At 51.8% G+C, this 22,090-nt stretch overlaps 1 protein-coding gene across 1 annotated transcript; it reads right to left on the bottom strand.

Annotated features, from left to right (window-relative positions):
- Positions 1-492: 492 nt before the first annotated feature.
- LOC119103285 (glutamine synthetase) lies at positions 493-12,517 on the bottom strand. The gene is made up of 8 exons (XM_037226749.1): positions 12,437-12,517; positions 9,078-9,122; positions 8,282-8,403; positions 7,087-7,248; positions 6,336-6,622; positions 5,714-5,901; positions 2,440-2,579; positions 493-1,778 (listed from the first exon to the last, which is right to left on the bottom strand). Exons 2-8 carry the CDS (start codon positions 9,110-9,112, stop codon positions 1,630-1,632), a joined length of 1,083 nt encoding a protein of 360 aa, XP_037082644.1. The 5' UTR covers positions 9,113-9,122; positions 12,437-12,517; the 3' UTR covers positions 493-1,629.
- Positions 12,518-22,090: the final 9,573 nt, after the last annotated feature.

Below are 22,090 nucleotides of genomic sequence, written 5' to 3'. Positions count from 1 at the left end.
ACAGCGAGCTCGTGCTACCGGCTGTATAACTGCATCCAAGTCACTTGTCTTTAGGCTCTGATCCTCAGTAGCATCATTGTCTGGGCCCTGACCTTCAGTTGCATTACTCTCGAGCTCCGAGCCTCAGTAGCATCACCCTCTGGGCTCTGAGCGTCAGTAGCATCAGTCTCCGGGCTCTGAGCCTCAGTAGCACCAGTCTCTGGGCTCTGAACCTCATTATCATCGCGCTCTGGGCTTTGAGCCTCAGAAGCATCACTCTCTGGGCTCTGAGCGTCAGTAGCACTGCTCTCTGGGCTCTGGGCTTCAGTAGTATCACTCTCTGGGCTCTGAGCGTCAGTAGCATCAGTCTCCAGGCTCTGAGCCTCAGTAGCATCATTCTCTGGGTTCTGAACCTCATTATCATCGCGCTCTGGGCTCTGAGCCTCGGTAACACCCCCCTCTGGGTTCTGGGTCTCATCAGCATCAGCCTCTGGAGAGCCTGACCACCAATAATGACCGGGACCATTCATATATTCATTCCACTTGACGCGTTTAAACATGCGATGACACGATCACTGCGGTTTGGACATACACTGCAGAGCGGTGGCGAAATGTTCACACGCCGCACTAAGACTACGACGCACCACAGAACATGACGCCGTCCGGGCGTCTTGAACCAATGGTAATGACAAGCCCCGGAATGGGTGGGAAGCCTAAAGGACCTCTACGCACAGCACTTGCTCCTAGACTGTCTATCTCTGGTGCTAGACACCAGGGGGACCTAAGGGACATGGAGGATATGATAGCAACGCTGCTATAAGTATCCATCGACGAGATTCACGCTTCTACAGCGAACCGTGCCTCCCAAATCATTTCAGACGCCCCCACCAGCGGCATATAAACCGATTCATCCAGTGGTGCATGCACCAAAGCTATGCGTAGCTTATGTCCTCTTCATCACCACGGATGCAGTGTTATATACCAAAACAACGCACACAAGTATTGGCACTGTAAAATGCGGTCAGTCGCTGCACAGATAGCATGAAAGGAAACGCTGTTCGCAAAACTTCGTCTCATCCTCCACCACTGGTCACTGCAAGTTCCCGTTTGCCTGGCTGTTAAGCTGCAACATATTACATAATGCTCACTATCCTTTCAAGTATCACCTCAAAAAGCGGAAACACACGTACGCAGATGATGGTGAGAGTCTCTGTCGGATTTGGTCGCTCGGATTAGGGTCCAGTCGGCTAGCCATGACCATTTCAGGCCTATCGGATGAAGAAGAGTGGGTAGCGATGAGGCACGACTACACGCACCTGGGGGTCCTGCCGCCAAGATTTGGCCCGCGCAGGGAGTCCTCCCCAGGAGTTGTGCTTGCTGCTCGGACGGGCCTCCACCAGGGGGCGCTTGGGGACTCTCATGGCTGGTGCATGTAGCCTGTCCCGGATAAACGGGGTGTCACGAGGAAGCAGAATAAAGCAAGAATGAGGGAATTGGGGGCGGATGATGTCTCTGTAGCTGCATATAAACATCGGCGGACTGGTGTCATTTCGGGCCCTGGGGGTCCGTGTCAATGGCATGCCCTCCGCACACGTGCCTCGCAGGCCCGTCTCGTCCGCGCCTCTCTGATGGGGAGGACGTCGTGTTGTGCTACTGGTTCAGACAGATGGTGCGAACGATGGCCTCAGTGACCCGGTATGGGTCGCAGTTGGAGCTGGGCCGCCGGTCCTCCAGGTAGCCCTGGCCCTCCTCCGCCACCTGGCGCGGGATCCGGATACTGGCTCCTCTGTTGGCCACCCCTGGAGGGCGGGCAGAGCGGACGGTCGGCACAGACGGTAGTGGCGGCAGCAGTAGCGGCTCAGCTGGCAGCAGCATGGGCGACGTAAACAGTGGATGAACGCAAGGTATGTTGACCTGTGCGACCGGTTCACAAACATGTCAACATGACAAGTAGCCACTAACATCAGCAGCAGTTCAGCTGCAAGCAAATCAAATGCGACAGATGGCACCGCTGAATGGGTGGTCGAACGGTAAAACAAGCAAGTTTTCGGGTCGCCGACCGCGCGTTGGAGATAGCGCGCTGGCGATGCCTTGAAAATGACTCTCAAGCTCCGCCTGACCTCGCCGGCGGTAGGGCTCAGCGTGCGGGTCTAACGCCACTGCAGACAAAAAGGAGCTCGCGCAGAGTCCTTGACCTCGACTCCTGTAGCAGCGGGGCGGGGAGATGGCCGCCTGTCTGGACTGCCGACCACAACACGGGTGCACCCCCCCCCCCCCTCTTTCGGGACGGCTGGATGCCAGAGATAACGGAGCTGCGCCAGCTTTCTGGCCAGCCTCGGTGGCTCAACAGCAGCAGCTTGGTCTGCGCTCAGTTTTCCAAAGCAGCAGCTGGCCGCAGAGCGGCAGAGGCCGTCGCCTCAGCAGACGCGCGACAGCGAGGGCCGGCCGGTCGCCACTCACCCGCCGAGAAGTCGTGGATGCTGGACGTCTCGTGCAGGCCGGTGAGCCGCCGCTCGTTGTCACGACCCTCCTTCGGGTCGTACATGCGGATGTGGCGCTGGTGGTTGGCGCCCAGAGCCTCGATCGCCTTCTCGATGTGGCTGTCGGGACGCGGGCGAAAGACGTGAGCTGGCGGGGCGCGGAGCTCGATCGAGCGAGTAGGGGGGGGGGGAGGGGGGGAGATGGCCCCGAGGTCAAACAGCGCAGCCACGACAGGGAAATCAACAAGCTGCATGGAGTCGGGGCTCCTGGGGCCTGTTGAGAGACGCCGCCGTAAAATAGCAAGATGTGACGTCACGTTTGAGTACCGCGCACGGTGTTTGCCTTCCGGTAACTTTCATTGACCCACACCTGACTGATCCCATATAGATCAGGTGGCTGGCGTTGATATTTGATATCTTCTTCTTGTCCAGGCGTCGGTTAGGACCGAAATGCAGCGAACACCATTTGGATCGCCTAAGCCCGCCTTGGAATACAGTACTGCGGCATCTTTGCATAGTTGTTTTCGCACCGGTTTAAGATGTTTCTTTCACAGCATGAAAAATGAACGGTTACTGCAAGGCAACTTCCGCATGGAAAACAGACCTCTAATAACATCAGCTGTGTTAAACTATTTTTGACATAGTACACTGCAGCGATCTTTAGCTGAAAGCAAGAGACATACTACTTAAATGCAAGGTGACGATTTGGAGCAGTTGAGTGGCGTCCTGCTGAGAATTATGGTTCAAATGGTCGCTTAATACCGTCATAAGGATTGCCCTCACCATACGCGTTTTTGAAGGACGAATAAAACATTCTTATTTCAACAACGGAGCCCTTTTTCAACGCCAGAAATTCCCGAACGCCCGAACACCATTGCTACCTTTGCACTTGACGTTATCTCTATTTGTGATCGTAACGTGAAGAGCTACGACCAAAACGAAGTAAATAAAAAAAAACGGCATTCTGACTACGACGCTGCCAAACTGAAGCTGGAATTATCTGGCACGCTCTTCTATTGCGTAATAATATAGTCCCGTAGTGATATGTAGTGAGCGTTAAAGCCAACATCCTGAAGACTTGTTTAAGAGTAAAGAGAAACTTTTGGGATTGGAAATATATGACATGAATACTGAAAAATATGGCGAGTATACTGCATGTTTTCAACAAGAGTGTTCAACCGACGTTCTGGAGAAATGTTAAAGGGCTAAAAGGAAGCTTTGGCATAGAAAATATGTGGCATAAATGCTCCAAAATACAGCGAGTGTGCTGTAAGTTTCTACAAACTTAACTAAACACAACTCTTTGGCAGGCCACACCAGGTGGAATAGAATCGCGGTCTCCGAACAAACCCTAGCTAGCTTGAGCGTCCATAACTGAGCAGAGAAAGGTAGCTAGCCAGATGACTGTACCACAAGGTGATTTTTTCTTCTTCCGAGTCACGGCACGCCTGATGCTGCACTGAACCGCCGTACTCCACGACCAGGGCATTGAGGTGACCGGCTATAGACCACGGGTCAGCTGTACTTCCACTGGTCCCCTACCATCTGTCCGAAACACCGCCACTGTCTGGCCCCTATCATCTGTCCAAAACACCGTCACTATCCGGTCCAAACCAAGTGCCCAAAACACCGCCGCTGTCCGACCCCAGCAGCTGTCCAAAACACCGTCACTATCCGGTCCAAACCAAGTGCCCAAAACACCGTCGCTGTCCGAACCCAGCAGCTGTCCAAAACACCGCCACTGTCTGGCCCTTACCAACCGTCCAAAACACCGCCACTGTCCGGCCCCAACCAACTGTCCCAAACACCGCCACCATCTAACCTCTACCAGCTGTCCAAAACATCGCCACTATCCAACCTCTACCAGCTGTCCAAAACACCGCCACCATCTGGCTGAGGTGGCGATTTATGGCAAGCACTGGGTCAACATCGCAGGCGCCCGCTAGCCAACTGCAAACACAGCTGACGCTGCCAACAAATGCGGAGGACAACAGTTCGACGAACTTTTGGAGCCCATGGATGTTTTGAATTAGCTGTGTTCCAAGACACTTGGCACATGATCGAGACTGAAACTGGTTTGTCAACTGGTTCTTCTCCTACCTAACTCTTGCTGGGATCGAGACCCTGGATTGCGGGGATTGAAATATTCACACCTTGCATACATTACGACATATAGAGGTAACGTGCGTCGCTTATCGCAAAATACGGAGCGACCACACAACGAATACTAAGTCCAATCCAATACTAATCACGCAATTCACTGTTCACAGCGGATTCAAGATGAGAGGACGACATTACTGAATACTAGCTTGTGCTACCACACAACGCCCGTGATGTTTAAGTTCAGCAATATTTTTTTTAAATGCATGTGTCTTTTCTCAAAAGCATTTCAAGCTCCACCCATAGTGATCCATGTTAAATCTGTGTCCACGAAATCGATGTATTTCTATGAGACGGCGTTGACTAAATGCTTAAGAGACGGGGAGCACAATAGGTCATCGCTTCATGCCGGGTTTAGCACTGCCCACCGGCCGTGAAGTACCCCTGCCTCCCGGCAGGCAACACGCCATGCAGTTCAAGCAGTCTCCAGAATTGGCAAAAGTCCATTTGGCGGCCAGCGCCACTTAATGATCCTTCGCAGCGAGTGGCACAAAGAGGGGGGGGGGGGGGGGGTGGGAGGGCCTAACGGCTTGAGTATGTGGCCGACCCATCCCTTCAGAAATAATGTCATCAGACGATGTCCGTGACCCATCCCAAGCGCGGAGTTGCTGGGTGCAGCGCGGCGTTCCTTCACCGCGGAGTCAGAGCCTGCGGTCTGTCGCTTCAGTTACAGCTCGCACCACCAGGCCTTTCGTCTGGCCAGACCTGTTCTCTTATATAACGGCCAGCTTTCCCAGAATTACGCGTTATGCAAGAGGCCTTGAGTTACAGGTTTCGCCGTATGATGAGGTGGCACTTTTCAGCGCTGAAAATAATTAACGTTCAAGATACCAGGACGATGTGATTACGCGATGTTATCAAGACACCATTGGGCACATTGAGAACTGAACATGACCAAGGCGTTACTGAGGGAACGCAACATAGCCAATGTTTGTTTGGCTTAACCAGCATCTCCCTAGGTTCTAAAGGTCGATTATTTTGGCAACATAACCCAACCCTTAACTACAACTCTGCTTACTCTGGCGATGGCCTAGGCAGAAAGCGCTCGCCAAATTTGCATCGCCGCTGCAAGCCTGCGTGTGTACACGACCCACCTGATGCCGCCCTTCTCGCGCATGGCGAGCGTGCTGAAGTTGGTGTGACAGCCGGCGCCGTTCCAGTCTCCCGGAATCGGTTTAGGGTCGAGCGAAACGCTGATGCCGAAGTCCTCGGCCACGCGATGCAGCAGAAAGCGCGCCATCCACAAGTCGTCACCCATCCGGATCCCCTCGGCCGGACCCACCTATGAAGAGCGTGTGCCGGGTCACGACCGCGGAGGAGACACGTGAAGCCATCCCCTCCTTCCCCTCGGTCTTTGGTGACGGGCGCGATTGAGGTCAGCTCCAGTCCAGTCCGGATCGAGTGACGTTACTATTTTTCGTGGCTGTGCTTGTGGGTGCTTGTCTCGCCCTTTTCGATTCCGAACGGTATAAACGTTCGTATTCCTGCGGTTTCGAAAAGTTTGAAGCATACCACGCGGATGGAAGGGTAGAATCGATGGTGTTATACACCTTAGCTTATCATATAATGCAATGCTGGCCTTCTGATGTTGTTCTCACTTCTCCGGTAACATGCTTCACACGGCATAGCGCGTACCCTTTGGAACACTATCTCTTCCGTGACCTGACCTCACTGACCTGGACCTCCGACTGTAACGCCCCGACTTCAAAACCTCACCTGGAACTCCCACTGGGAGGGCATGACCTCGGCGTTGGTGCCGGCGATCATGACGCCCGAGTAGAGGCAGGCGCGGTAGTGGCTCTCCACCACGTCCCGGCCGTACACTTTGGAGGCGCCGACGCCGCAGTAGTAGGGCCCCTGCGGTCCCGGGAAGCCGTTCTTGGGCCAGGCGAATGGGTGCTGGTCACTGTCGAGCAGCGTGTACTCCTGCTCCATGCCGAACCACGGGTGCTGGTTGTTGGCCTGGTCCATCACCTCCTTGCACGTGTGGCGGAAGTTGGTGTCTACGCCGACCGAGAACAGGGTGCGTTATGAGGGTTTGGGCTGTGCTGAACTGCGTCGCAATGGGATGAGAGCAGTTTGTTTTGACGGTTTGCTGGGATGCAGCGTCAAGAGGCTCCATGAAGAAAGTTGAGAGATCTTATTTTGAACACAAGTAACCTGCAATATGGCAGGAGGTATTTTGAAGTCTTTTTCGCTTTGACCGCCATGAAAATCAAGCCCGGGAGGAAGCGAAATGCGACTCCACCTCCTACCGCTACTCACTTTCAGATTTCTGAACTCTGCATCGGTATTCGACAAGACATGTATGCAACGTGTGCAAGGTACCAGACACACACTTTTCTCCTTCAAAGTCACTCGTCCGCTTCATCAGCCCTCCGAACCTCATCCTCACGAGAGGGCGCCCTACGAGGGGTGAGCCCGCTCTGACCTCGTCAGCGCCAGCGGTCGTCCCGCCTCGACTCACCCGCCGGCCGCCGATTGTGCTTGTAAGTCTCGCAGAGCACCAGCTTGTTGGCGCCGAGCCGGAACGGGTCCTGGTACAGCGCCACCGGGTACAGGTACACGTCAGAGTTGCTGCCCTCCGCCTGGCCCGTCGACGAGCCGTCGAAGTTCCAGATCGGCAGCTCTGCGGACAGGCGGGCCGCTCCGTCATCGTGCCTGTCCTGTGTACATTGTGTGTATACAACTGATATGTCGCGAAGCCCCTGTCGTATTGCGCACATGAGTCTCTACCACGTCTATAACCGATGTGTGAATCGGTCAAAATCATGTTTTGGTCACGCTTGGACAAAAGTTCCTGTCACGTTGTAACCATGCCGTTTTCCGTGCATTCCCACCAGTTCTGCCTCCTAAAAAGATCAGTGGAAAATCGGCGGTCTCATGCGCTATTTAAAGCTGACGCCCTTTGTCAGGTGACGATGCATTCCAAGCCACAGTACAGTACAAACCCACCGGTTTTGCGGACCACGGGACAATCCAACGCTCAACGACACCAGTTCGTCGGCTGTTTGCACGATTCCCCGAACATGGCAATATCGGCCGTTTCCACGATTCCCCGAAGTTCAGATGTGGAGGGAATCAACCGCAGTTGTGCACGTATTGGAGGGGTCTGAGTGGGAGAGGGGGAATGCTGGCCTCGGTGTGGGGGAGCTGGAGATTGTTTGGCAACGCAGACACTGCCAACCAAAACCACGCCTGAACGGAGCACGTGCACGCGAGGCCCACGTGACCCTGAGCCGACGACACGACTGCGTTGTGGAACAGGCGGCAATGGTGCCGGAGGGTGGGGCAGACCGGGATAGCAGGACGATAAACACGAGGAAATGCATTTCGATAGCTTAGAACTTAAACTTGCGGTCTGGAAAGCCAAATCCTGTGATTGTGTATGCTTTGCTCCGGCAGCAACACACTACAATAGGACAACGAGCGTGTGGCGAGGGGACATGCGGCAACTTATTGCAGGGACACGTACGGCAACAATTTTGTGCTCCGAGTTGAAACACCTTTCTCGTGCCAGTGCCACCGCTGTGAAAAGTACCAGGTGACGTGTAAAAACACCCTACCTCAAGCTGAATCATCGTGGCACCATCGACCTCCGCGCCCGTGCCCTCCCTCCCCCTCCCCTTCCCCGATGTCCCAGATCGCGGCACGGCACTCACCGCTGGGCGTTTTGGGAGCGAAGCCCACAGTCTTGGTCTTGGCTCGCAGGTTCTCGCCAGTGCCGTCCACCCAGACGTACATGCACTGTGTGGAGGCGTCGGGCAGCGGCAGCCGCATGTACCTGCGGGCCGGGCCGCCGGTCGCCAGCGGGCAGGGTCAGGGGCGGGGTCAGGGGCGGTGGTACGGCGTCGGCCGGCCTACTCAGGGTGGGAGAGGTGCCAAAACACTGACACGCAGTGACGCATCAAGGCCGGGTTTGGTGGCAAACACCCCGCAGCGTTCGCGACAGCTGAGTGTTGCGCAGTCTCTGGCTTGCAGTTATCTGTTTTCTTCACGACCGTTTCATCATATCTGCCACCCATTGACTACAAAATGTGACTTGAATTATTATGATAGCTTCTGGTAATATTTTGAACTAGCCTCATCGCTCTCGGATGATGCAGTTCAGTAAATTTAGTTCCACCATAAGGCTAGCAAACATCGCGCTTAGAGGAGGAGGTTTTACCCATCAATAAGCTCACATCAGAATCAAGCAATCGGGGTAATTTCAGATGGAAGACCACTTTGGGATCGAGAACATCAGTGTCAGCCTGAAACCGGATCAGAAATGGCTGGGCCATTTATGATATAATCAGTTATTGTTGGTTATGGTCATGTAAAGCCAGAAATGCACCGTCCAACGCATCAGACATGTCGATTTTAATTCAAGTCGCACACCTGAACGGAACGCTCACTTTTTCATCGAGGATTAAAGCTCAATGCAGGGGGGAATTAAGTGCAGAAAGCGCAGCTTACCGATCTAAGACGGATTTGTTCGTGGCGACGGCCATCTTGAGAGATCTGTAACAGGTCGATACGGCGTGATAATGCGACAGAAGCTGCGTCAGACGTTTAGACATCTGTACCTTGTCGTAACGGCCGGGCGACACCTCCGGTGATGAATGTCACTTGTCGTCTCTGCTGACGCGGAAATGTGCATTCAGACCGATGATCTAGAAACAAGCGTTGCTCTAACCTTAGATAGTCGGTCTCATGCCCCCTGACCAAAGGTGCTCAAGCTGTAACCAAATGTAAAATGCGATTCATATCCGGTTAATAAAAGGGGTCATAGTTTGAAAGAGTATCATTCCGGCCCAGCCATATCGCACGGTGCGTCTATAAAACAGCATGGCGAAGCAGCCAGGTGGTTAAGGGCTTCACTGAACAAGCCATAACTAGTTAAAACAGCCTGCCGATTGTTTGTCATTACGGATGGCTATCAAGGTAACGTACAGTCCTCCTTTCAGTCCTTGTCCTCCTTTCTTGATTTTTGCTTTGCCCTGCGTCCCAGCGTGGCCCTGTTTATTCGGGGCCAGGTACATGCGCCAGCCACGAGTTGGTTCAAAGAGGATGTACGATATCTGTATGGGATTTTGGGCTGAAATAGCCATCTTGAAGATTATTTGCTGCAGTTCACAGCCCTGCCTTTCTTGAGACCAAAACACAGGTTACTCAGGCGTCCATGACACCATAATAACGTCATTCGAGTCCTGAAATTCCACTGGCCACGCCGCGTTCAAGGTTTAGGAAAAATGGCATTGTCGGGTCGATCGTATCTGGCGTTGTGAGCACGATTTCCAGATACGACGGTCGTCAATTGGCTCTCATTCCATTGTGCGCGAACTATGAAAGCTTCTTACAATAGTAACGTTTTGTGCTACACAATACAGGAAGTTATATATTCTTCCTGGTCAATGCGGAAATAACACTTCTAATTAAATGACTTAAGAATTGCACCATAACCAAGTAAGTCAATAGAAGTGAGCACCTCAAACTCATGGATAAATACGCCAGAATACCACGAGAAAGGGCCAAAGCACGACCATCCAACAACGTCTGGTTCATCACACATCCATCACCACCGCGCGCCACCTCTCGGTAGATTGAAGAATTACACGTGAGTGACGTCATACAAACGTTCCATGACACAATCAAACAATGACGTATTCAGGATTTGCTATATAACGAAATTTGTTATCCAAAGCGGTCTTTTCCACTTAAAAGTATACCAATAGGTACTGCTGACCCAAAGCGGTCTAATAGGAGGCAAACCAAATACGATGACAGCTAAGTGGGTGGCTCTGACTCCAAGCCAGGTCAAGACTCATGTCACGCATACAAAAGCCGATAGATAAAGAGATTTGCTGATCTTTTCCAAATATGTTTGTGCCGGGCTGATGCTGTCAAAAAGGCGGCCAACCCGGAACAGACCAACATAGTTTTCAGGGAACGTTGCCCAGTCAATGCCAGAATCCACAAGCACAACTGCGCCGTTTGACCGACATTTTCTGACGCCGGTGCCCTGCCCTTGACCCCATACCGGCGCAGCCGGAGGGCACACAGGCCGCGGCTGCCCCGGCACTTGTTCGGCCCGGACCCGGAGGCGGCGGCCGCCAACCGGCCGAGGAGCGGCGTATTTTCGGCGCATCCGCCAATAAACCGCGCCAGACCCGACCGGGCAAACGCCTCACTCGGCTGACCTAGATAGCCCTGAGTTTGGCAGGTCCACTCTCCACACCTCGCACCCATGGCTTTTGAGGACGCCGCCAGGCCCGCCAGACCGAAATGAATAGGGACGAATCGTGTCCGCCATCCCGAACCGTACCGGGTTGTTACGCCTGCCGCCCGCACGTTTCTCGGCGAGCGCCTCCCTCAGCCGGCTGTTGCCCGGGTCTCGGGTCGCTGCCAACTCCCCCACGCTCGGGGGAGGGACGGGGCGTGCGTGGCATTGATCTGTGCTGGGGAGCACGCCGACGGGCCGTGGCCGATCACGTGCTCACCGGCTGACGGAAGAGTCAGCCGGCAGCCGGCTCGGCACCGAGGCCGGCCAGCCCCAACGCATCCTTTGTCAGCCTCACGAGGTCACGGGATGACGACGCAGTGAGCGGCGCTGAGCGCCTTTGTCGAGGCTGAGAGCCAGTTGACCACTGGAAGGGGCGGTCTCGGCGAAACCGGCCGCTTATCGCAAAACACTGACAAGATAAGACAGTAGTAAAAGCCTTATTCCTCGGAGAAAACCAGGAGAATAGATTCGCTTCTGCTATTCGTTTCGATAAGGACATATTGCCGACATACAAATGTATTTCTCCATTCGCATCATCCGTTCTCCTGCTTTTTCTCTCTCCGAGGAATAAGGCTATTACTACTGTCTTATCTGTGTGAATAACGTCCCTCGCAAATGCACTAACAACTTACATAAAAAAACTGAATAAGTCCCTGCGCTTCGCGGACAAAGAATCATTGACCACAGATAGCATCCGTATTCGCGATATAATGCAACAGCCGCATCCTATGGCCTGCTAACAGCACTGTGTCGCAATTACGCATCGTTTCAGGCGTGCGCTTACATTTGCTACACGTAAACCTTGTTTATGGAATGACCGAACGGCACGCCGTTTGAACCGAATCGTCAACACATTCCAAATCACTTGTGGCGGGAAATCGGCTGCCTTCATGCGCGTCGGATGGTTCTGGCCAGTAGGGTAATCTCGAAACCATTTTAAATCTACGTTGGTTAAAATACCTGAGAGCGAATCGAGCTGTCCAGCCTGTTGGAGGGTGCCAAGTTGCTTCTGTTGTTCTTGCAGTCCAGTGAAATTTACACAGTACAAAGCCAATAAAAATTCCGGGACTCTGGTACACCATGAAGCCAAGCTAAGAAAGTGCGTTTTGAATCTAGAGCGCAGGGTTATATCACTGAGCGAAATACCATCGCTGGCGGCGTTGTTCGTTTCGGAAGATGACTTATCATAGTAAACCACAACTGTCAAGCAATAGCGCAAATACGTAGGTCGATCACTTCCTAAAAGTGGATATGGGTAACTTGAACATGCTTGATGGAAACTTTCATCCAATCTGGTTGCCTACGATGATGGGGACTCCTTTATGTCCCTTAATACGGCTGACGGGTTTCAGGTTGATATTGAGTCCAGGCCCGCCCAGAGTCCGTCGTGTTTGTCACAGGAGTCCGGCTCTAAACCATCCACGGCCCACAGGACTGTTCCAGCCCGTGGCGAACGGAACTCCTCTCGTTTTCGACGTACTACTCCACTCGGGTTGGGCGATGGCCGATGCCCGCCCCCCTCACCTCGTCCAATCACCACGCTCCCTCTCACCTGATCTCACTGCGGGCAGGCTGCACGACACCAGGTCTGCTGCTTGCGATGCCCCGCTTCTTAGATACAGCCTGTGGTGAATCCGGCGTACGGCCGTGCAGCCGACTTTATAGCCCCGCACAGCTGGGACGTATGACGTCAGTGTGTGACGTCAGTGTCGTCGGCCGCCTCGTTACCGCCAAAACGCGCGGTACGGAGGGACGAAGCGTGTTGCGTGACAGCCGATACTGGAGCCGCGCTGACGCAACAGAGACGAAATCACGTTGGGCGAGTCCCGTTAGATTGCCGTGTAATCATGAAACCGTCCTCATATCATACCACATCATATCATAAATTGAAACCAAATTGAGACAGTGAATTATGATACCAGATCAGGTCCGCTGGTCTTTCCCATCTCGTTGTTTTGGGAGCAGCCTGATCGTCTGAATAAACGTGAGCTGATGTCGATATAGCAAGCACATACACATGTGATCATTGTCAACGGTAATTATCAATGATTCATTGCAGTGGCATGATCAAAATTATTTGCTACGGACTGTTTGTGTCCTTGCAGTTTTGAGTCTTGCCGGCATCGCTACAGGACTATGTGAGACGGATCCGTATGGGCTATGCTAGACTTTGTGTGATGTTTTGATAAATACCATGGCAATCAGTAATAGTATCGATTGTTAACGCAATGACATGAAGTTCTTATGAGCTCATTTATAACTATCAGCACGAGCGCATGAGCTGGGGCGCAGCAGAAATTTGATTACAGAGAGGGCTATCATCGTTACGGATGACGGATACTTGCTCACTGTACCCTCTCTTCCTTTATGGTGTTCATCCGTGCCTGTCGTTGAGCAGATCACCCCCGCGTCCCCCGCTGAGGTCAGGCATTAAGGCGACCGAGGTTCTGATCGGCCAGCATGGATTCATCGAATCGCCGAAGATAGGTAAACATAACGTAACCACAGAGCACTCATAAACTACAATGTTTTTCAGATATTTTAGACCTTTCATATCCGCTGCTTAGCAAAGAAGGCGCGCGAGCGTCAATGCCCAAGCTATGTGAACTTGTGAGGTTAGCTCGCGAACACAATGTGGGCAAAAACTGCTTCAAGGCAATGCAGCACTGTCTACTTATCTTTCATGGCAGACAGACTCTCAGCACAATGATGGACTTGAGAATTCTGAGAATACGAATTTCCAAAGCTGTCTGGCTGAAATAATTTGTTTCAGCCTCATCTTCATGACGACAATCGACACTAGTACGTACGATACAGTGATTTCCCTGAAAACGTGCGTGTTTTCTCCTGGCATAGCAGTCCTCATAGGAAGCGACACCACACTTCACGTAACTTTACTGAAAGCTATCTCAACGCTGTTCTGTTTCATGTCGGAGACGCGGTCCATTCAAAGTTTATCTGGCAACTCCGGTGTGACGTCATTGTACGACTGCCTGACGAGCAACATAATTGAAAGTCCATACGATGGCAAGAAAAGCAGCTTTTAGACACGGTATTTGGATCACCAAACAACTGCAGACGGATGAAACGCCTTAAGTATCAGGTGAAACGTGTGCTCTCGCATGCGCGCAATCGACGTATTGCGTACTGCCAAGTTATCCCCGTTCTACTAAGGCTTGCTGGTTTGAACATATTTTCGCACTTCGCGCTGCAAATCCCAGCCGCTTATCATGTTCGGTTAGCGAAGCATATTCTCGCTCACAAATGTCCTATTGTCAATGGTCCTGTTGGTCTGTGCCTGACTTGCGGCTGTTTAACTTTGACCGATAACTTAATGTCGAACTTTATCTTCACCAGACCGGGCCAATCTTACGGGGACATTTTTAAGGGACGACCCCCCCCCTCCCCTTTACCCGATAGGCGTCAGCAGCAGACGAGCAGGCGCCGCCCGACGCCAGCAATAGACAAGCAGGCGCCACCAAACGCGGGCAGGAGACAAGCAAGCAGCAACAGGCGAACAGGCCAATAGTTCTTCCAATCTTCGGACGACCAGTGCCACTAGTCAGCGTACTCAGCTCAGCGCAGCAGACGGTCCGACAGGGAGACAGCAGCGCGGAGCAGGGCGCCATAACACGGAGTTCACGAAACCAGGTACAGCGGCTGCCTTCAACCCAGCACCAGCAGAACGAGCAGAAGTGAGCCAGCGCGCAAGTGGCAGGGAGCGCAAGATTTGCTCTTCAGCCATCAGCAGAGAAGACGAGGCGTTCGCAGCATCGACGAGCAGCACGAGGCGCCATGCTGAAAACAGGACGCTAACAGCCGTCGGAAAACAGGTAAATGATGACTGCCTAACTGGCATTAGCAGCACAAAAACTGTCATCCCAGTTCTCAGACGTCGAGTCAGTACCCGCTGTCGCCGCTGTCAAGCCCACGTTACTTCACCTTGCATTAGTGATGCAGCTCGAGACACGGCACTTCCAGCGATGACCACCCTCCCCCCTCCCCGATTTCTCTACTCCCTGCGTGCCTCGCACCGTCCCAATCTCGCCCCCCGGCCACGTGAACCAACGCCGCCGGCTACAGGCGGACGCCCCTTGACCCAGTGTCACGCGGCGGCCGAGCTGCTTCGATCTTCCACTCACGGTAGAATGAGAGGCGGCCGGCAATACCGTGGGAGCGAAGACGATGATCGGAAACGACCTGAAGACTGAGCAGCAGCCATCAGCCGTGCGCGTTTTCCGCAGTTCGTCAAGGTCTGTATAGAAGGCGTTAGCGTTGAGCTCTCTGTCATGGCATGTTTTCTGGACAAGCGCCTTGACTGTCCTGATCGGCGCTTCAACGTTCCCATTTGACTGTGGGACAATGGTGTGTCGATTGTTCTGGCCTCACTCCCCAACGTTTGAAGAATCCCCTGAAGCCGTGGTTGCAGAACTGAGGTTCAGCGACGGAGTGGAAAAAGACAGAAAAGCCGAACACGGCGAATGCCTTTCTGACGGTTTGGATCGACTGACCGGCCCGAGTGTCTTCTCAAGGGAATGCATCAAAGCCCGGCCATTCAGAGAGTCTGGCCACGTAGGCTAGGGAACGACGAGCAGCATAAGAGAGCGGGTCTATCCAGGCGTGCTGAAAATGCGGATGGTAAAAGGTCAGTAATGGGCAGCTTTTTCACTTGACTAGTGAGGTGCAGCTGACAGGCCTCACTAGTTGAAGAGCCAGTTGTCGATCAGCTTATTTACATCAGAATCTAGGCCTAGCCACCAGACAGCCCGCCTCGTGTGTCTCTCCATCCGCTCCATTCCACGGTGAGCCGCGTGGAGGCTGCCGAAAGTTTGATATCTTAGAGCAAGCGGAACGATTATCATTGGACTTTTCAGCACTAGACTGCGCACGACAGAGAGGCCTCCAAGGATCGCCGGGGAACGCTGCAGACTGATAACCAGAAGTTGCTTGGATGACGGCCAGCCATTCTGTGCGTCGTAGAGAAGCCGTTGGTATGACGCATCGCTGGATGGCATTCTAGTGAGGTTTTCCAATCGAAGGTCCTTGAAACGCTCCGGAACCTCTTTGTCTCCGGAGAGCAGTGCGCCTGTCACGTGCCGTACTTGCAAGTTCACTTGGTAAGCCAGTTTGGTATCTTCTGCTTTGGGATCATTTACAGGTGCTCTGTATAGAGCGTCCGAGGTTGCATGTTCTTCCCTTTCTTCCACTTTGCCGCGGAAGTGAACACGGGCGACTTCTCCTTAAGTTGTTGCGGTCGAGGATGTGTCAAGGGTGTAGCGGTTCAGAATCGGTAGAAGGAGCTTGTGGTTCACGAGAAGTGGAGCCAGGTAGGTCGGAAAGGTAGATGCGGCACACGTATAGTGTTCATCCTGCCGTCAGTATCTCTAGTTCAGTGATGGAGTAACCAGTCTCTGCGTCCGTCAGAAACCAGGAACCGCACTGGCCGACTCGCCGGCTATTTCCATGTTATTGTATGGAGATGCACTGTCTCCATATTGCTGTTCCATTGAGGCTTGCATTATCGGTCTGGGGCATGTAGCGCAACATGGTTGACAGCATTTGGTTGGAGTGGCGTTAGAGACAGCACTTGCTTCACGACGTTGGAGGCGGTATCGCACTCTGGTGTCCGGAACAAATATTTCTTCCTCTTGAGCAGATTCACAGAGCATTCTTATTTTTACCATTTATGAGCTCGGACTTTAATCAGTGGTAACATGACAAGAGGATTTGACTCGACATGACAAGATTTGGCATTTAACACTTCATTTGACATGACAGCAGGATTTTGAGGATTTGCGTTTGACATGGCAAGAGGATTCGACATGATTTCTTGTTTAACTTAAATGTCAGTAGTTTTATTAGTTTTATCTTATACTGTTCTTTTAAGGTACCAAGGCATTTGCAATACATCTCACACCTGGGTTATGCAGTGTTTTCGATGTGTGCGTCTTGTAAAAGCAACATTCAACATGTCTCTGTTTATTACGATTATAAAGACTTAACTTCGAGCAGGCCGATTGGGACACCGGTAGGACCTGCTTGCATTTTGGAGGGCGAGCAGAGCACGTTGTGAGCAAGCTGTAGCGCTAAGCATTGCGATATCCAAAGGTTTCGAACCGCTAGTCTCCCAAGAATCTAGGCCTGGGATGAATCTGGCAGCATGAAAAATGAATCTGGCCCTTTGGTACCTTGACATCAACAGTACTTTGATTTATGGCTGGTGACCCAAGCTAAGTAGCAATAATTAACGTGGAAGTATCAGACAATCATAACGCAAAAAGAAGCTGATTATTTTCCAGTTAGTGTCTTGGTTTACCTGTCAGATTAGTCGTTTTACCACGCCTTGAGCATCTTCTTAGGGTGGGCGTTGACGGTTAGAACAAAGTCGACCAGCATCTCTAGAAATTGGCTATAGGTTTGTGCTCAATGGTTAGTGGTGTTCAAATGCTTATGCCAAGGCAGAACAGCGAAACATAAATATCTGCACAGCTTTTTTCAGCGGCTTTAAGGTTCACGGTTTTGTTGGAATACTTAAGCACAGGCGTCTCTACAACAATAAGAGAATCGCAATCTTGTGATCAGCATTCCATTCCTATATGACCTACACGGCGCGTGGTAACACGTTCATAACTGGTGCAGATTTTTAGTTGTGCACATATGCTAGCTTTTAAACAGCGTGACGATCTGGTTGGGTCGGGACGCTCAAGCTAAACCTTTCATAGTTCAAGCAAAACCCACCAATCCAGAGACCTGGCTCGTATTAATGTTACTCAATGGTAACCCTGAGAGCACAAGTATTAACACAAATATTGCCGTCCTTAACACAAATATTGCCGTCCTTAACACAAATATTGCCGCGACTAAGACGCCCATATCTCATGACACAATATGAACCTGTGAAGTATTTATAATAATGAATATTATAATATGCGTAAAAATTGCATTGGTGTCCATGGACCTGTTGCCCAGTAGTAGGCGACGTCTTTGATCATGCAAAAAGATTAGTTAGAGGATGGAGGAGAACGGATAACGATGGGGTAGGACTACATGCACCTGGGGACCCATCCGCCGCGAATGAGCCCGTACAGAGACCCCTATCGGGGTGTGCATGGCGCTCGTGCGGGGACCTTACCAGGGGGCACTTCGGCCCACTCGTAGCTGGCAGCTGCAGCGTGCCTGGACAAGCGGGGCGGCTCCTATCGGGGTGTGCATGGCGCTCGTGCGGGGACCTTACCAGGGGCACTTCGGCCCACACGTAGCTGGCAGCTGCAGCGTGCCTGGACAAACGGGGCGGCTCGAGGATGCGGGATGAAGCGAGAAAAACGACTTAAAGACGGAGGTATAGAAAGGAAACATATGCTCACGTATACGCTGAGGCACAGTGCACGCGGACGCAGCGGAATGAAACGTACCTTTTTCGGCGGAGATAAGCCTTTTTAAAGCGAGGTAAACTGTGGTGCGCATATTGTTGCGTCTAGTAGGCGATTGTACTTTTTAAGTGACATACATTACGTCATCCAACTAAGACCTGTCCAGGAACCTAATGCAAGTGGCATGCTGTCCGTCATCCAACTAAGACCTGTCCAGGAACCTAATGCAAGTGGCATGCTGTCCGTCATCCAACTAAGACCTGTCCAGGAACCTAATGCAAGTGGCATGCTGTCCGTCATCCAACTAAGGCCTGTCCAGGAACCTAACGCAAGTGGCATGCTGTCCGTCATCCAACTAAGGCCTGTCCAGGAACCTAATGCAGGTGGCATGCTGTCCGTCATCCAACTAAGGCCTGTCCAGGAACCTAATGCAACCCGCATGCGGACTTCCGGAAGTAACGTTAGAACCGTGGCAGGTCAGATCGCTAAATTCGAACGACATGAAATTCGATAAATTTGATATATCAGCAGGGAGTTTTTCATGTTTAGCCAGGTCACTGACTTACGAAATCATTAGTTACGGCTTACACCGCGTTTTTTGCCTCTGTTGACGATTTTTTTTTATTCGCTTCACCTCTTTACAAGTCATATTTTCGTTTCTTCTCTTGACTTGCTTTTCGGTGTCGACCAGCTTTCGTGTCCGACAGTGAGGTCAGTTACACGGTACGGAATAACGTCAGGTCACCATCAGATGCTGTGCAAGGTCAAACGGTCATGAAACCAAAATTACCTGCAGCGCTTATCTGCAATTCATGTGAGCATAGGTGTCTGACATTTCCAAGCCAATCAACGTGCCTTATGAACCGAAATATAATAAACGCTTCATTCCATGATGTGATCTGTACCGTACTGACCTGGCTTACCTTGAGCATTGACTCTTGGTAGCATTGTGGTATGGTTCCGAAGCGCACAAACACCGCCTTTCGTTCAAACCAGTTACACGTCAACGAGGTTTTCATTACAGTGTGAAAGCACGTCGAAGTTTTTGATGATACTTGCACTTTTTTAATGAATTTTGCCGTGACCCGTGACGTCACCGTTCAAAAAGTGGATGCCAGCACAATGATTCTTGAATGAGATTGGCAAAGAGCGTCGATGTGACGAGATGCCCAAGGCATTGTTACGAATCGAGATCCCAGTGCAGCAATGCTTGACTCTCCTGAGAACAGTGACTGCAGAAACCTGGCTGAAGTTTGCGCCGATAAAAAGCCGGTCCGGCTCGGCCACCGACCTACCCCGCGATAGCGCCTAACGGCTCAGTCTTCTGCGGCACCTTTGATTTCTTAGAACACGATGCAATGAGATGTCAGCCGGTTCGCCATTTGCCCGACCGGTTTTGGCGTTTTTCTACCGCCTGTATCAACCAGCTACAGGCAAGTATTGTCTATCGCTGATTCCTCACTTCATGTCCCGACGAAATTGCTGAATAGAGCCGGTAGCCCCTTTTGTGACCTACGTCCTCTACGCAATGCCTTTTAAGCCATCGCCTACGCTTAACTGTCGCAACCCGAAGGTAGTTGCACGGTATCAATTCAGGTGCTTATCGCTTATGCGCAGTTCTTTCAATGCCCAAGAATAAGTTATTTGAAGTCACCAAGGTTGCAGGTTTGCAAAATAAGGTGAGGTACTGGCCAGGAAAAGTTAGCCAAACCTACACCAAAATACGCAAATAAGGACGTCTCCTTGATTTCGACTATTTTGTTCTCATAGCCGAGTGGCCACCCCTTTCCCTGCCAAAAACTTAATTGAGAACTACAACTCTGCATGCCACCTTTTTCTTTTTTTTTGGTAATGAAAGGGCATTTGAGGCATTTAATAATCTACCATGATTTTGGCCTTGGATGACCTCGCACCTACCTTCTTCATGCATGAAGAGGATTTTATGTTCTGGAAATATTTCCTAGCGTGGCTTTATGCAATGGCCGGAACTTGATATGACCTTAAAATGACAAAATGATAAAGCCTAACATGATCTTGCGTACCCCACTGACTCTGACAGCCATTCTGAGTCATGGTATAACGGCTTTGTGGGTTAAGCACCGGTCACCGGGCTCCTCTCCATAATATGACACTACCAATTGGCCACCAATATCCAACGCGTCCGGCGATGACGCCGTTGCGCTGGTGAGCTCGAGCCGACCCGGACTGGCCAGTCCGCCGTGTGTTTGTGCAATGCCGTGCCGGCTGAATCACACCGCCTGCCTCGCAGCCTCCCTGCCACAGCCATTCCGTGCCTTTCCCTGCGCTTTGAAGTGGAGCCGCCCTGCCCCGGCCGGCAGTGTCTGGCCGGAGCTGCGCACTGCGGCCCAGTCTCGTCCGGTGCTCCGGGCATAGAGCCGGCCCGGCTCGTCCGAACGACGCGGAGCCGGAGCCAAATGGCTGGCCCACCCTCCTGACCTCACCCAAAGCGCAGGCGGCACCGGCGCCGGTCAGACCACTGGACCGCCGAGGGCAGACCAGGCACGGCCAGAACGCCTGGAAGCTAGCGGAGGCTTTCATGTACTGCGTTATGACGACGGCCTCATTTCCCACCCCGCTATTGGCATGGCAACAGAGGAGTTCGCATCATCTTGTGTAATCGAGGAAAAGCTGGCGCGTGGCCGCTACCTACTCGGGCCATCGGTGGAGCATCTCCACATACGTCCACATAATTTGGAGGCATTTATATCATTCTAGGCGGAAGGCGATCATGGAAATGAGAAAAAAGTAAATGGACGGCAATGAATGTCCCCATGGTCATTCTACCAGGAATAAGGCTATTGTCGCTGCCTTATCTATATGCACATTGCTCGTCGCAAATGCACTGAACAACTGACAGCTTCGTTTCCGCCCGTTTTTTCTCTGCAGTTTCTATTTATTCATTGTATCATCACGTGCCGCTACTGTCGGAGCTATTGCGATATTCCGTTGCCACGAATATTGCGTCATCGCTGGCTTCCGCACCGAAAGCTTCGCCGAGGTAATACTCCTTATCCACGTCCAGTTCCTATAATGACGTCACTCAGGTTTCTTGCTCTCAGGGTATGACTAAGATTGAATTGAAGTCATAGCACTGCTTTACATTGCATGATATTTCGTAGGTCCCGCATATGGTTTATTGTCTTCGTTGATGGCGACGCAGGGGTTTAGGGCCTCCGGATTGGTTGCGTTTCCGTGGCTTGTGAGGAATGTTGATGGAAAGTCACTGGGACGAAGAAAAAGGTGGGAAAGCGCATTCGTTTTTTCCTTCTTTTTTGCTAGATGACATACGTCAGTGCATGTGCTTGTAAAAATTAAGCTCTTCAAAAAATAGATCGCCATATACCAAGATGCTGTTAGGTATTTCTCACACCGCAAACAGTTTCATTGCCACTTTGTAACGGGGGTGTAATTACCTTTCATTTGGAGGATGCAGGGGGCTATGCTCCAGTCCATCCACTCTGGGAGCAAAGTGTCAAATCCGGGGATAACTCCGCTTTGCAGCGTTTTGTAGGGATAGCTTTAGCCATTTTCCCTAACTTATTTGGGGTAGGATTGGGTTTGGGGCTGCAAAACTAAAGCCCTGCTTGGTACCTGCTAAATTATTCACACGGGTCTCACATCATATTCCGCATGCAAGATGGATCATATTCTCAACAGCTCATTGAAATAGCTCATCTTGCCGGAGGCAGAGCAGGGGACGAAATTTATTAGGACTGCGCTTGGTGGGAGGAGGGGGGTCACATCAGCATTGGGGAAAGGCGAAGCGTCTAAGCTTTAAAATGGAACCACATGGAGGACATCTTACCCACATGGGC

The sequence above is a fragment of the Pollicipes pollicipes genome, unplaced genomic scaffold, assembly GCF_011947565.3.
Source record: "Pollicipes pollicipes isolate AB1234 unplaced genomic scaffold, Ppol_2.1 Scaffold_5724;HRSCAF=6776_pilon_pilon_pilon, whole genome shotgun sequence".
NCBI classification, from domain to species: Eukaryota; Metazoa; Arthropoda; class Thecostraca; order Pollicipedomorpha; family Pollicipedidae; genus Pollicipes; species Pollicipes pollicipes.
The sequence above is the reverse complement of the archived record's forward strand: the minus strand, read 5'-3'. Positions and strand labels throughout refer to the sequence as shown.

What these genes read in the sequence shown, in the direction of transcription:
- LOC119103285 (XM_037226749.1), bottom strand. Translation starts at nt 9,112, where the DNA reads ATGGCCGTCGCCACGAACAAATCCGTCTTAGATCG. An exon ending in AACAAATCCGTCTTAGATCG is followed by an intron (nt 8,404 to 9,077) that starts GTAAGCTGCGCT and finishes CCCGGCCCGCAG; the next exon opens with GTACATGCGGCTGCCGCTGC. An exon ending in CGCTCCCAAAACGCCCAGCG is followed by an intron (nt 7,249 to 8,281) that starts GTGAGTGCCGTG and finishes GCCTGTCCGCAG; the next exon opens with AGCTGCCGATCTGGAACTTC.